Source organism: Lacerta agilis, chromosome 15, assembly GCF_009819535.1.
Source record: "Lacerta agilis isolate rLacAgi1 chromosome 15, rLacAgi1.pri, whole genome shotgun sequence".
NCBI classification, from domain to species: Eukaryota; Metazoa; Chordata; class Lepidosauria; order Squamata; family Lacertidae; genus Lacerta; species Lacerta agilis.
This window is the reverse complement of record NC_046326.1, coordinates 38,342,763-38,355,890: the sequence shown is the minus strand read 5'-3', so window position 1 is coordinate 38,355,890 and position 13,128 is coordinate 38,342,763. Positions and strand designations below refer to the sequence as shown.

The following is a 13,128-nucleotide window of genomic DNA, read 5'->3' as shown; positions in this document are numbered from 1 at the left end:
CAGTGCTTGAAATAGAGACCTGTCCTCTGCAAATTATGCTGCGCCCGTCACAATACCTGCATACACAACAGTAGGTACCTCCAGACAGTCACTTTTGTTGTGGGAGAGATTGAAGGGCATACCGGAATTTTATGTTTGCACATTTAAAGTGGATTAAATGGTTCTTGTCATACCAATGAAAACATTTTTTGTGGTTTGGAAAGCGACGAGCAAACGCTTCAAAAAGTGTGGAAGTAACAAATTGGTTAGTGGGAAGAGTGCGGATGCAGGCCGAATGCTCGTTTTCATATTTCTAAACAAATCTGAACTAATGTTCAAGGAAGGACCCTCCAGTGCCCTCTTCATTGTGCGTTCCTGATTATTTGTGCTCCTGGTAGCTTCAGGGCAGTTATATACGATCCTGCTTTCAATACCATTTGCAGATGCAAAAGTTTCAGGATGGACATACTGCTATCCATTCCATCATGTGCGTGTCCTGTAGCTTCCTGCTGACAACCTGTAACTTTTCATAGCACAAATGTCCCGGGCGATGGGTGCTGTCTGTTCCTCTTTTTGTTACACTTTAGCACAATAAAGTCTCTCCAGACACCAATAATACAGTAACACTGAGGAAGTGTAACAGAACAACTAATAAGGCGAAATTACGTGGGGATGGCCCAGTGCAGAGCCGACCATTAATGCACTATTATTGTGCCAATGATGTGCTGCAGAACACACCAACCCAAAAAAAAATCAGCCTGGAAGGTACATATCTAACCATCCTGTAAACAAATCAGGATAAATGCTGTAATAAACTTGTTGCCTGGAGAACTCAGTGTCCATCACAACGCAAGAGCAACACAACTATGAAGCAGAGAGGAAGGCACCCGCAAAGACAGTCTGCAAATTTGCGAAGATCCAACAATGGCCACTTAAAGAAACTCAATTGACTACAGTGCAGAATGTCTGGTTCCCTATTCAGAAAATTAAATAACCGAGGAGCAACAAAATGAACAACCCTGTTCTGAAAAGTGAACCGCGGGGCCCTTTAACAGTTGGTTTTGCCTCTCATTAGAATCCGGTTATTTGATCAACAGAAAGTATTGTTGAAAAGCCATTCCATCAAAGCTTAATTCACAGTTTAACTGTGTACTTCTAAATGCATTAATCTGAAATAAGCTGAAAGAGAAAACCATTAACACAGTCAAACACGATTTTTCACTCAACAGTCCTCAAGAAGATTAAAGAGAATGGTAACGAATTTAGTGCATAAAAGGTTTACCAATCATCTATGGAACTCCCCCTTCCTAATTATGTCTTGTTTATTCAGCGTTTAATGACTCACAGACAGTTTCACCATCAACAGAGCCTTCTGCGAGTCACTTTGCATTATTTCAACCAACCTGTTGATAAACATTTAAAGCCCTTTTAAAAAAATAAAATAAAAAAAACCAGTCACTTGCAACAGACCAGTTGCTTCAAATATGGAAGAAATGTTAACATGGCTACAACAGACTTCTAATTAGAACTCTTCCAATAGGAAGCTTGACAGTAAGATTTCAGGGCCTCTGAAACCAGCTTGCTTGGGTATCTGGACTGGCAGAGCTTTGAAGGGCATGGGGCAGAGGCCAGGGGGGCGGGGGGCGGACCCAGGAGAGGGAGCCAGATATTTATGGGGTTCTTGTGATACCCTCGAGGCAGGAGCCAGGGCTGGAGGAAGGGGAAGAGTCCGAGCAGTCAGCGACAGAGGAGGGGGAACAGGACATGTCAGACAGGCTGTTGAGGTGAGGGGGTGGGCCTGCCGAAACCCTGACTTCCCTTGCCCCACTGTCTCCTTGAACTAAAAGGGGCTTGAAGAGGCAAGCACAGTGGCAATTTCCATATAGGAGAAGTCAGGCTGTGTAGCACACTCCATCAGACTAGGGTACATGAGCCCAGGATGTGTGTGGCCCCATCGTTGCTTCAACTGCTCTCCTAGGCACCAACCTGAAAAGGTAATGCCGGCAACACAGTCGCAAGAAGCGTGTGCGTGTGTGTATATTCTGTGCACCTTAGCAGCTGCTGTAAATGCATGCTTTTGTCAATAAAGAATTAAACTGCTGACCGTTGTCCTTGGATGAGTGGGCGCAGGACATCGGGCAAACCCCAAGATTTGCAAAAGAACAACCCAAGAATTGAGCATGCTCTGTGGACATCAAGAGCCACGTAAGGTTAACTCCAAGTTGCAGCGCGCGGGGGGGGGGAGTAAAACCAAAGAGGGGAAGAGGGAATCAAGGCCTCCTGAAAACATTTCTAATTCACCAAGTGTTTTTAGAAAATTAATCTGATTCAGCACTGGTCATTTGTTTTTTATATTATTAGTTCATTCATTTATGATGCTTTAACTATTTTCTTGTTCACCATCCTGATTACATTATATATGTGTGTGTGTGTGTGTGTGGTTTATAAATACTCTCATAAATAAATATAACTGAATCATGGAGCATAAATGTTTGAATTTTGAGGAATGAAAAGGCACCAGCAACCAAATGGTAAATCCATTTTAAAACAGACACACACACCCCCAAATAAAACCCACATTTTAGGTGGCATGTGAGACTGAACTCTCACATTTTAGAGACAGTAAAATTAACCAAAAACCACATATTCAGCTTCAACAATAGATTTCAACAAATGTAGGTTTTTATTACTACAGGCGTCCCCCCAATTATGCGGGGGTTACAGAACCTACTTAATTACATCACAGCAAACAGAAAGGTGAATAATGTAGGTCTGGGCAGAATATGAACTGTAGCAGAAATGAAACAGTGCTGCATGAGCAAATGAAGGGCAAAATGAAAGCGAATCCTTCTTACATTCCTCGGTGGGATTTAATTCTTCTCAGTTATGGGTGGATTACATGGTTTGCTTCCTTGCGCGCGTGTGTGTGTGTGTGTGTGTGTGTGTGTTTGCTTCATAGGTGCAACTTGCCATGATACACCTGCCCTGTGCAACATGTTTAACAAAATGGCAAAAGACAATCGGGGGGGGGGGGGTCCTCTCTCTCTCTCTCTTAAGCCCACAGCTTGCCAAATCCATCAAATCAAAAACTACCGAAATCCCGCTGCAAAGGCCTCTCTCTTAAACTCCTTTATTTCAAATCCTTTTAATTCTGTCATAACACTGTTGCATTTCATAGAATTTAACCCTCAACCCCCTGCCCCACACCCCCACACACAAAAAAGCAAAAGCAAAAGCTGAAGATCCCGATAAACCACACAATTAAAGTAATGAAATCTGTCTCCCCTGCCAATGAGGCGCCATCTCCTCCGCAATCCTGTTTAGAGGAATTTCGGTTTTTTTATATAAAAAGAAAGAAAATGGGAAAAGGGGGGGGAGTCTGTCATCATCCAGCCTATCTCAAACAAAGAAAAAACATAATGAAAGTTTCCATTAAGCAGAGGGAATTTCGCAAGCTGTGTCAGACTGAGCCATTGTCAATTAAAAAGAAAAAGGCATGCATACAAAAGACAACCCAACGCTCAAAGCCTTGCCAAGAGTAGTGAAAAGGCATTTTCACACAGTTGGTTTGGCTTGATACTTGCCTGGTCTACACATACAGTAACATGGAGGTGGGAACTGAGTCAACAGGGGACTTTGCCAATTTGAATCACTCGTGCAAGATAATATACAACCTGGCATCCTCTATATACATATTTTGGACTACAATGCCAATTGTGCTGGCTGGGGGTCGATGGGTGTTGTAGTCCAAAACAGCCGGACGGCACCAGGCCAGCAAAGGCTGCTATACCACTTTTCTCCCAGGTGGGGATATAACAGGGCATCATTTTCCCTTCTGCTCTGGTTTTGCTGCATGCAGTGCTGTTTCCGTTCCATTGCTGTTTGTCTTCCACCAAAAATGGCATTAATTGTCTCACTGTCCACAGTCACAAAATTACAAAACATAGAAAGTTGATTACATAAATTTTGCAAGTTACGTGGTCCTTACATTATTTCACCCCATTCATTTCATTGCAAAAGAATCTCAATGTAAGTGTATTTGTGTGTGTAATCAATTACATTTTGTTTGGACTAACAGCAACAACAGTGAATAACAATTATTATTATTATTATTATTATTATTATTATTATTATTATTAATTGTACCCTGCCCATCTGGCTGGGTTTTCCTAGCCACTCTGGGAGGCTTCCAACAAATATTAAAATACATTAAAATGTCACAGATTAAAAACTTCCCTAAACAGGGCTGCCTTCAGGTATTTTCTAAATGTCAGGTAGTTGTCTATCTCTTTGACCTCTGATGGGAGGGCATTCCACAGGGTGCGCACCACTACTGAGAAGGCCCTCTGCCTGGTTCCCTGTAGCTTTGCTTCTCGCAGTGAGGGAACCGCCAGAAGGCCCTCGGCGCTGGATCTCAGTGTCCGGGCTGAATGATGGGGGTGGAGACGCTCCTTCAGGTATATAGGACCAAGGCCATTTAGGGCTTTAAAGGTCAGCACCAACACTTTGAATTGTGCTCGGAAACGTACTGGGAGCCAATGAAGCCAATACTGATTATGTGATTTCTGAACCATGGCATCAACCATTTTTGCTCCTGCTTCTGAATTCTCTGACATCCTTTCTCCCACCTCTACTTGCTTGTAGGACAGATGCACCTCCACTGTTGCCTACTGCTGAGACCAGCACATGTTGCTGTTCGCTGTTTTATGGAAAGAGTGGCTCTTAACTTGATTCTTAACCCTTATCCTAATAAATAGCTTCAGAGAACTTATAAAAACTACATTATTGATATCTGTTGCTGAAGCCGAATGTGTGATCTATCACCAAACAATTTCACAGAGTGGGTCTCCAATTCTAGTGTTGTGAGGGAAATAAAGGGGTGTGTGTGTGGAGTGACCCTTCCCTTACATTGAAAGACAAGAAGAGGGGAACCAATCTCAGGATACTGAAGGAAGAGTAATGCACTTTTTACTACTGTAATACCCAACATATTTCAGACATGATAAAAAGTGCATTCCTCTTTCTTCAGCCTCTTGAGGTTGGTCCTTCCTTTTTTGCCCTTTCCACTGGACCCATCCTGTGTGTCTCTGTGTGTGTGCATGTGTGTGTACACACACACACACACTTTCCTTCCATCAGGCATGCCAGTTATTCCTTAATAGTAGCAAGAGAAATTTGCTCCAGTCCCTAAGTTCTTAACTTAGTATTAAAAGAAGGTGAAGTTTGGTGGTTACAACTGAGTAAAGCAAGACTGCATTTAACCATCTTTAAAGACTGGCACCTGAGGGGTCCAACCCAGCTAACAAAGGCCTTCATAAATCATGGAACCCATTAGAACTTTTGTCCAGATTTTAATATGTAGCTCTAAAAAGGTTTCAAGACCTGAGAGTTATGCTCTGTAATTTCTCTTCAATGTCTACACAGAACAGCTTTCATTCTACCACCATCAAACCAGAAACATGTCACTATAATAACCCAAGATCTGCCTCGCCCCATCTGTAGGCTGCTTAAAAGCTGCTACCATTTTTGGGTCACCTTCTAAGTTAAGCTTTGCATAGTACGCCTGCTAAAGAATCACTTTTGTATTAAGAGACTGGCAAGCCGAACAGCCACCCAAGACGCTTGACCACATACAAGTGTTTTAAACATCTGCCTTCCTTTACAGAGCAACCTAAATAATTATTATTACTTTATTTAACACAGACAAACACACTAAGTCAGCCCTTTAGGTTGCCTTATTTTCTTTTCTTTTCTTTTTTAAAGCAAAGGCACAGATGTGAGCAATGCATAATTCTGTGTAATTTGGAATAAAATCCAAGGCCAGGCAAGATGTTTCACTTCACACCATTATTCAGAGTTGGAAGAGCAACTACAAGGTTCATTCCTGCCTCCCATTTTCATGTGCTTTCTTTCAGTGGCAACGTGTTTGCAGGATACGATAGGGTAATTTGCAATTGGGAGTCAAGTAGCAGTACCTTTCATGTACCCTGTTTCTCCTAAAATAAGACATAGCCATAAAATAAGCCATAGCAGGATTTCTATGCATTTGCGAAATATAAGCCGTTCCCCAAAAATAAGCCATACCCTGAAAATAAGCCACAGTGACGCGGCACCTCCCATTAAAACAGCCTGGGGAGGCGTGGCTATGCAGCGTATCGATGCGACACGGTTAAAATAAGACATCCCCTGAAAATAAGCCATACTGTGTTTTTTTGAGCAAAAAAAAATATAAGACGGTGTCTTATTTTAGGTAGCAAAAGTTGCAATGAGCTGAATTATTGATATTTTAGGGCTGCTCCCTGAATAAAAACATATTGGTCAGGTCGTCCTTTTATCTGTGTTGTAGTTATTACTGCTAATTTATCTATGTTGTAAATATTACTGCTAATTTTTGTGATACACAAATGCTGCAAGAAAACTTGGTCTATTTATTTGAATAATTTATTATTATTATGAAACTTGTTATTAAACCCAATTAAAAAGTTATTTTAAAAGAGTCCACTGACCAGCGGTTGCAGTTAGGAAATTTTAGGCTCTGTTCTTAATGGCCTTATGCAGGTCTTACGCTTTTTAAATGACAATGTGCATTACTTAACTTGCTTGAAAACAGGTTAAGCCAGCCCTGTTGCATTTGCAGTGCTCTATCTCAACCTTGCAAGTGAGGCCCTGGAGCCCTGCCCCAAAGTCCCGACCTGACGCCACCGCTGTCCTCCACTACTAGATAACTTTGAAAGCCATGGGACTGGACTATCAGACTTCAAGGGGGTCGTCCTTAGTTTCAAATCCAGGGAAACACAAGCGCACACAAACACAGGCACACGTTGCTATAGAACCTGCTCGATCAGATACACCCAGGTATCTTTCCCAAACCGAAGGCACAGAATAATTCGCCCAAACAACAGCGGCTTTATGCTCCTAAGAGCACGGCGCAGCTAAGGAACCCGACATCAAAAGGATTACGGAGCTTTAGCAACACAGCTGACAAACTATTAAGCTACAATGTTGAAACAGCCACAGAGTTAAAAGCCTGAGCTTTCCCTTTCACACCTGGGAACCAAGTGGCCTATCTCAGGGTACGATCTCTTTCAAGGGACACGCCAAGTCTATCCACCAGCAGCCCCTACTACATCCAGCCACCTTAAAAAAGAAAAAAAAAAAGCTCCCCAGTAAAATGGTGTTTCAGCACTGCTGATGGCTATCACTCCTTCTTTACAAAAATCTCTTTTATTCCTCTCCCAATTCTGGTTCATACATTGGCTATCCTGGGCCTCCTATTACAGGCTTTACTTTCATCTAATTCCAGATACGGGTCAATAATGCATCTGGTTGCTTTTAATCAAGCACTGTGCTCTCTAACTAAGCTATGTAAAAAGAAACCAAAATATGTTTCAATAATTAATCTAAATGATTATGAACTGATCTGAATTGTTCTCTTATATTATAGAAAAGAGTACAGCAGAATAGCAAGCCACGCAGAGAAAGATGCCGGCCACCACCAAGCGAAAACGGATTTGCCAGCTTTTCATTGTTACAATACAGGCTAGAAACCTGATTTTGAATCAAAGCTCAAAGCAGAGGTTCTTGGGGTGCTGAGGTCAGTACTCAACAGCAGATTCACAATTTGCGGAGCACATGGTATTGTCTCTAAGCAAACGAAAAATGGCAATTCTGTCCCGGATTCAGGTTGTTAGCTCACAGCCCCAGCCTGTCACTGAAGCACCTGCCTGATGGCCAAAGTAGATGCAGCAGCCACCGCCATGTTTGTGTAATCACATGCTTGTTCTGCTGACACACAGCGTGGTACCCTCCAGATGCTGCTCAACTCCATCGTCACTGGCCATTGATCACATATGCTAGGCTAGTTGGAGTCCAACAACCTTGGGAGGACTCTACGTTAGCTACTGTTGAATTAGGCCAGTGGTTTTCAACCAGTGTGCCATGGCACCCTGGGGTGTCTTGAATGATGGTCAGGGGTGCCGCGGGCAACACTGGCCTCTGTCCCTCTTTTCTTCCCTCCCTCCTCTGATGCCCTCTCGCCTCTTTGCCTCCCAAAGGCTCGCACAGATGTTTGTTGCAGCAGCCCTGGCTACAAGGTCCGCAGGCAAATTGTGCCACTAGGGCTGTCTACAGGGTACTGGTTGCCAGGAGCTGATATGGCCTCAGAGTAAGCAAGCAAGCAGGTGAGGGAGCCCAGCCAGCGCTTGCTGTTGAGAATGGACAGACAAGTCACATGCCCCATGGGGCAGTGTGAGGAGGCACCTCCCTTTGGGGCTGGGGGGGCAGCTCAGAGATCAGAGTGGGGAGGGGAGAAGGCTGAGGGAATACTCCACAAGGGAGGGTGTTCGAAAAAAGGTGAGAGGTTGCCAGCTCTGCAGGCAAGGGGTGACATAACTGGGCTCCTGAGCCCCACAGGGGTGCCGCTGAAAGAATGTAGTTGGTCAAGGGAGCCATGGACTCAAAAAGGTTGAAAACTTTGGCTACTTGGCAGAACATGGTGTTAACTGGTTGCATTGTTGGTTACCTTGGTGGGAGGAGGAAGGAGATCTGAGTTTAGCACCCAAATTTAACCCTTCCCGCTCCCTCCGTTCCCACCCCACAGTCAGTTGCCCCAACTCTTTTGCCCATCCCAGACACTAGAAATAGGCTAGACCGAGAGAAAAGCAGAGGAATGAATCACAGGGACTGAAAGTCAGGGAAGGTGGAGGGTTCAGCTCACCCTGCATCAAAAACCGCAGGTGTCACGCTTCCATGAATGGGTCGGGTGCATGGCAAAACAAAAATGGATGCTCACATTCCATTGACAGAATGTGTGAACATTTGGACGACAAGCAACTAGGATGATTAGAAGAGATCAAGGTGGGAGGGTTAATACACAGGATTTTGTACTTACTAATCTGTGGTGATGGCAGAACCCGGGCAGCTCGGACAGGGCCGTGTCGGATGGAGTAAAGTTCCTGAGCCTCACCGCTGATCTGTGTAACAGAATAAATAAGCACAGACACCTTAGCAAAGACTTCTGCCGTCCTTTGCTTAGCATTCTAAAGCAACTTCAATGGTTTGTGTCAATAGTGTTTGCTTGTTTGTTTGTTTTTTTTTAAAAGAAATCTCCAGAAAATTAAAATAATAGTTCTGATTCTCTTGTAATTAGAGGGGAGAGAATTATTTATTTCTTCTATCATTTCCCCTGATGAAAAGCTCTTTCCACAACAACAGACACTGCAACAACTGCAAAATCTGAGAGTCCAATACTGGCTTATGTGGGGCTACAGGTTTGTTTTTGTTCTTGTTTTATGATGTATTTTATGCTGTGAACCACCCTGACATCTACAGGTGATAAATTTAATAAATAATAAATAACAACAATCAGCCATTATTTTTGGTTTGCATGAAAAACTACTAGATTATGATGGCTACGTGTTTGCTCTGGGATTAGAGGTATTATGGCATGTATATAGCCAAGTTACTATACTCGAGGCATTTTTTTAAAAAAAGTTATTATACTCAGAGTAGACCCACTGAAATTAACGGATGTAAGTTGGGCATGTCCAATGATTTCAACAGGTCTGAATATGATTAACACTGGATACACACTGGATACAACTCAACACCTCTGAATACCAGCGAGTGGAGGTCATGAGCAGGAGAACCTCCTGCCTGTGCTCATGACCTGCTGAGGGAGCTTCCCATAAGCATCTGGTGCACCACGGTAGGAAACAGAATGGTGGACTACAGGCCTTTGGCGTGATCAAACAGGACTCTCCTTATGAGAAAGCTGGTGTCTCTTTCCCAGGCTCCATCGGCACTATATATTTAAAGCGGGTGGCGCTGTGGTCTAAACCACTGAGCCTCTTGGGCTTGCTGATCAGAAGGTTGGCAGTTCGAATCCCTGCAATGGGGTGAGCTGCCGTTGCTCTGTCCCAGCTCCTGCCAACCTAGCAGTTTGAAAGCATGCCAGTGCAAGTAGATAAATAGGTACCGCTGCAGCGGGAAGGTAAACGGTATTTTCATGCAGTCTGGTTTCTGTCACGGTGTTCTGTTGCGCCAGAAGCGGTTTAGTCATGCTGGCCACATGACCTGGAAAGCTGTCTGTGGACAAATGCTGGCTCCCTTGGCCTGAAAGCGAGATGAGCGCCGCAATCCCATAGTCACCTTTGAATGCACTAAACCATCCAGGAGTCCTTTGCCTTTACCTTTACCTTATATTTAAAGCAGATGTATTCCCCTCACAAAGCTCCAATTCCAGTATTCTTAGCAAACTACAGTTCCCAGGATCCTTTGGGATGTTTAAAGTGCTATGATACTGTTTTACATATACAGTGCCATTGTCTGGAGAACGTAAGGAGCAGCAGGAGCCTCTCCCACTGCTCAGATGAGGCCGAGGCTGTTTTGTTTTTCCTTCTCTAAACCGCAGGATAAAAGAGCATTCCAAAAAAATAATAAAAATGGAACTGCCAAGGGCGCTCACACCTAATAAGCAGATCTGCGGACCCCTGCTTTAATTAATTTGGTCATTAATGGAATCCTAGAAGAGATCAGTTCAGGGTTAGTCGAGGAATAATTCTTCCAGACTTCCTGTAAGCGGCTCATCAGAACTGTTTGGTAATGGATCCGATACGGAATGTCAAACATTCTGGTAAAACGGCAAACATTACGAAGCAATGTGCCAAATCGAAAAGAACTTAAAACAGATGTAATGAGGCTAAACCTCTTAAAGCCAACAACATGCTGACATAGAGAGAACCCCAGAATAAATTCGGCAAAGCAAGCAGCATACAATGTCAGGAACCAGGTGGAGGCTGAGCGAAAGGGGTTACAAATCCAGAAATACTAAGCTGCGAGTCCACACAAACTTCTAAAAATGTTTCTAAAAACTCGTGGAGGATACAACGATCAAGGGATACTAGCCATGACAGCAATGTTCTACCTTCACTGTCAGAAGAAGTATGAGAAGGTCTCTTCTCATGTTCTTAATAAATACATATGCACCAACCTTAAGCAGAGTTAACCTTAACCCAGGTTCCTTCTTGATGACAGTTTTCAGAGGAAACAATTCATATGCAAGCCAGGGAACTCTTTGCCCTGGCTTCTGACACTTGAGGTGTATATTTTAAAGACCCACTTTACTTTAGTGGCTGTAAGTCATTTTAGACTGTTTTTAATATTATGTTTTAATGTTGCAACCTGCCACTAACCTAAGGAGCTCCAGACATTCATGGAGGAAAGGGGGGGGGGAATGGCTACTGGATCCCCAGTTCCCAAACTTGCCAACTCTTCAGAGACTCCCAGATGGAGTTTGCAAAGAAACGTAATTAGAAGAACAGATGAGGGAAGGGGGGGCACTTTAAATTGTTCAAAAAGCACCTGTGGCAAAACAGAAACCTGCTCATCATGGCTACCATTTTGGACACATTCCACCTAAGTGGCGAATCCCCAGTGGAAACTCCTTTATAAGCATCTACTCCTTAGGAAACACTCCTTTGCCTTTCAAAAAGCCAAGGACATTCTGAGACAGGTTTTAAGAATGAGATATGAGGGCTTAAAAGCAGCCTCAGGTGTTCCTTGCCACAAAAGGGCAAGCTGACAGCCATCACTGCAGGCAGGGGACTTGCCAGCTCCGGCTACATGAGGAACAAAGTCACTGGTCCATTGACTTTAAAAACACAAGAGGCCTGAATCCGAGGCGCAAGGAGCCCGTTTGTCAAACCTAAGTGCAGCATCACACCCACCCCATCTGCAAGAGAGAGAGAAAGCGACAGAGGGAGCTGAAGTTGTGCCTTCTGTCCCTTTCCCAGTTGCAGCCGGTATTTTAAGGAGGAGGAAAAGAAGACGATGAAGAAGAAAAATGAAACACCTCATTTGAATCAATGTCTTAATTCCTGATGACAGGCTTTGTTGTCTGGAAGCATACCAGTTTGAATCCATAACAAACAAACACAAAATGGGATATTATTCCCCTTACTGTGCGAACAAATATTTTCCGACCATAGAAAATAACTTACATATGGGGGGAAGGAGGGAAGAGAAAGAGAAATATAAATAAATAAAAGATGAAGAAGAAAGGCGTGACAACCCAGAAGAGAAATCAAAACTGGGAATTCAAGCGCTGGTACAGAAACAGGCAAAACACGATTTTGCTTGCACCGGGGGAAATGTTGGTTTCTGAATCCTCCAGGATAATGTCAAGTTTTTTTCCCCTGACTGACAGTCGAATAAAAGAATGTATGTATGCATGTATGTATGTATGTCAAGTATGCTCTAAAATATTAAAGCACATTTCTCCCCTACCCCCAAAACAGAACTGTGGGAACTAAAGTTTACCCCACACAGAGCTACACTTCCCAGCAACCTTAGGAAACTACAGTTCCAAATATTCAGCTTCTCCTGCCTCAGGTTGGTGCTATAGGGGCCCATTTCAACATTACAGCTTCAACACAGAGGATGTCAAGATGCGCTTCCTTTGGGATAAGCCCCACTCAGCAGTCAGAATGTTTTATCATTCTTGGGGCTTCCTATCACAGTCACCATATCCAACCTCCTGTCTCCAGCGGCAGCAATTCCTAAAAGCAATCATTCATTCATTTGCCTGCATTATTGACAGGCAGCCTTCTAGGGAGAGCCTTCGCAAGGCAATGGGCAATGCAAATATAAAGTCAATAGGATTTAAAAGATAGAAGAAGAAGAAGAAGAAGAAGAAGAAGAAGAAGAAGAAGAAGAAGAAAACAGACACAAAATACAGAACGGAGCCAGCAACAGATTGACCGAAGTCCTGTAAAATCAAATGGCTTGACAACAAAACCCCTTGGGTTGGCCCAAGACATTTTGCTGTGCAGTGAAAGGACAAATCTTACATCAACAGCAGTGATGACAAGGCATCCTCCCCTCCACCAGAGGGCAGCATGCTAGCTTGGGAGGTGCAAGACATACACAGCTCTGTCTATTCCTTGCCCCTCAGCACCTGCCTCATGCTGCCTAACAGTAGGGCCAGTCCTGTCTGTCCAACTAAGGGGTGGCTGGGTAAAGAGCAGGAAAGATGCTTTAATTTTTTTCAATCAAAGAGCCATCCTCATTATTTTGGCAGGCAGGGTTTTTAAGGCGCCACCAAAAATTGTCGGAGCCTCTGTGATGTCTTCAAAATGTTGGCAACCCTAA

At 43.6% G+C, this 13,128-nt stretch overlaps 1 protein-coding gene across 1 annotated transcript in view; it reads right to left on the bottom strand.

Moving 5' to 3' along the window:
• BCAS3 (BCAS3 microtubule associated cell migration factor) overlaps positions 1 to 13,128 on the bottom strand; it is a 455,244-nt gene that overhangs the window by 427,416 nt on the left and 14,700 nt on the right. Inside the window, 1 exon segment of the mRNA XM_033171393.1 lies at positions 8,870 to 8,951. Coding sequence (XP_033027284.1) covers positions 8,870 to 8,951 — 82 coding nt within the window.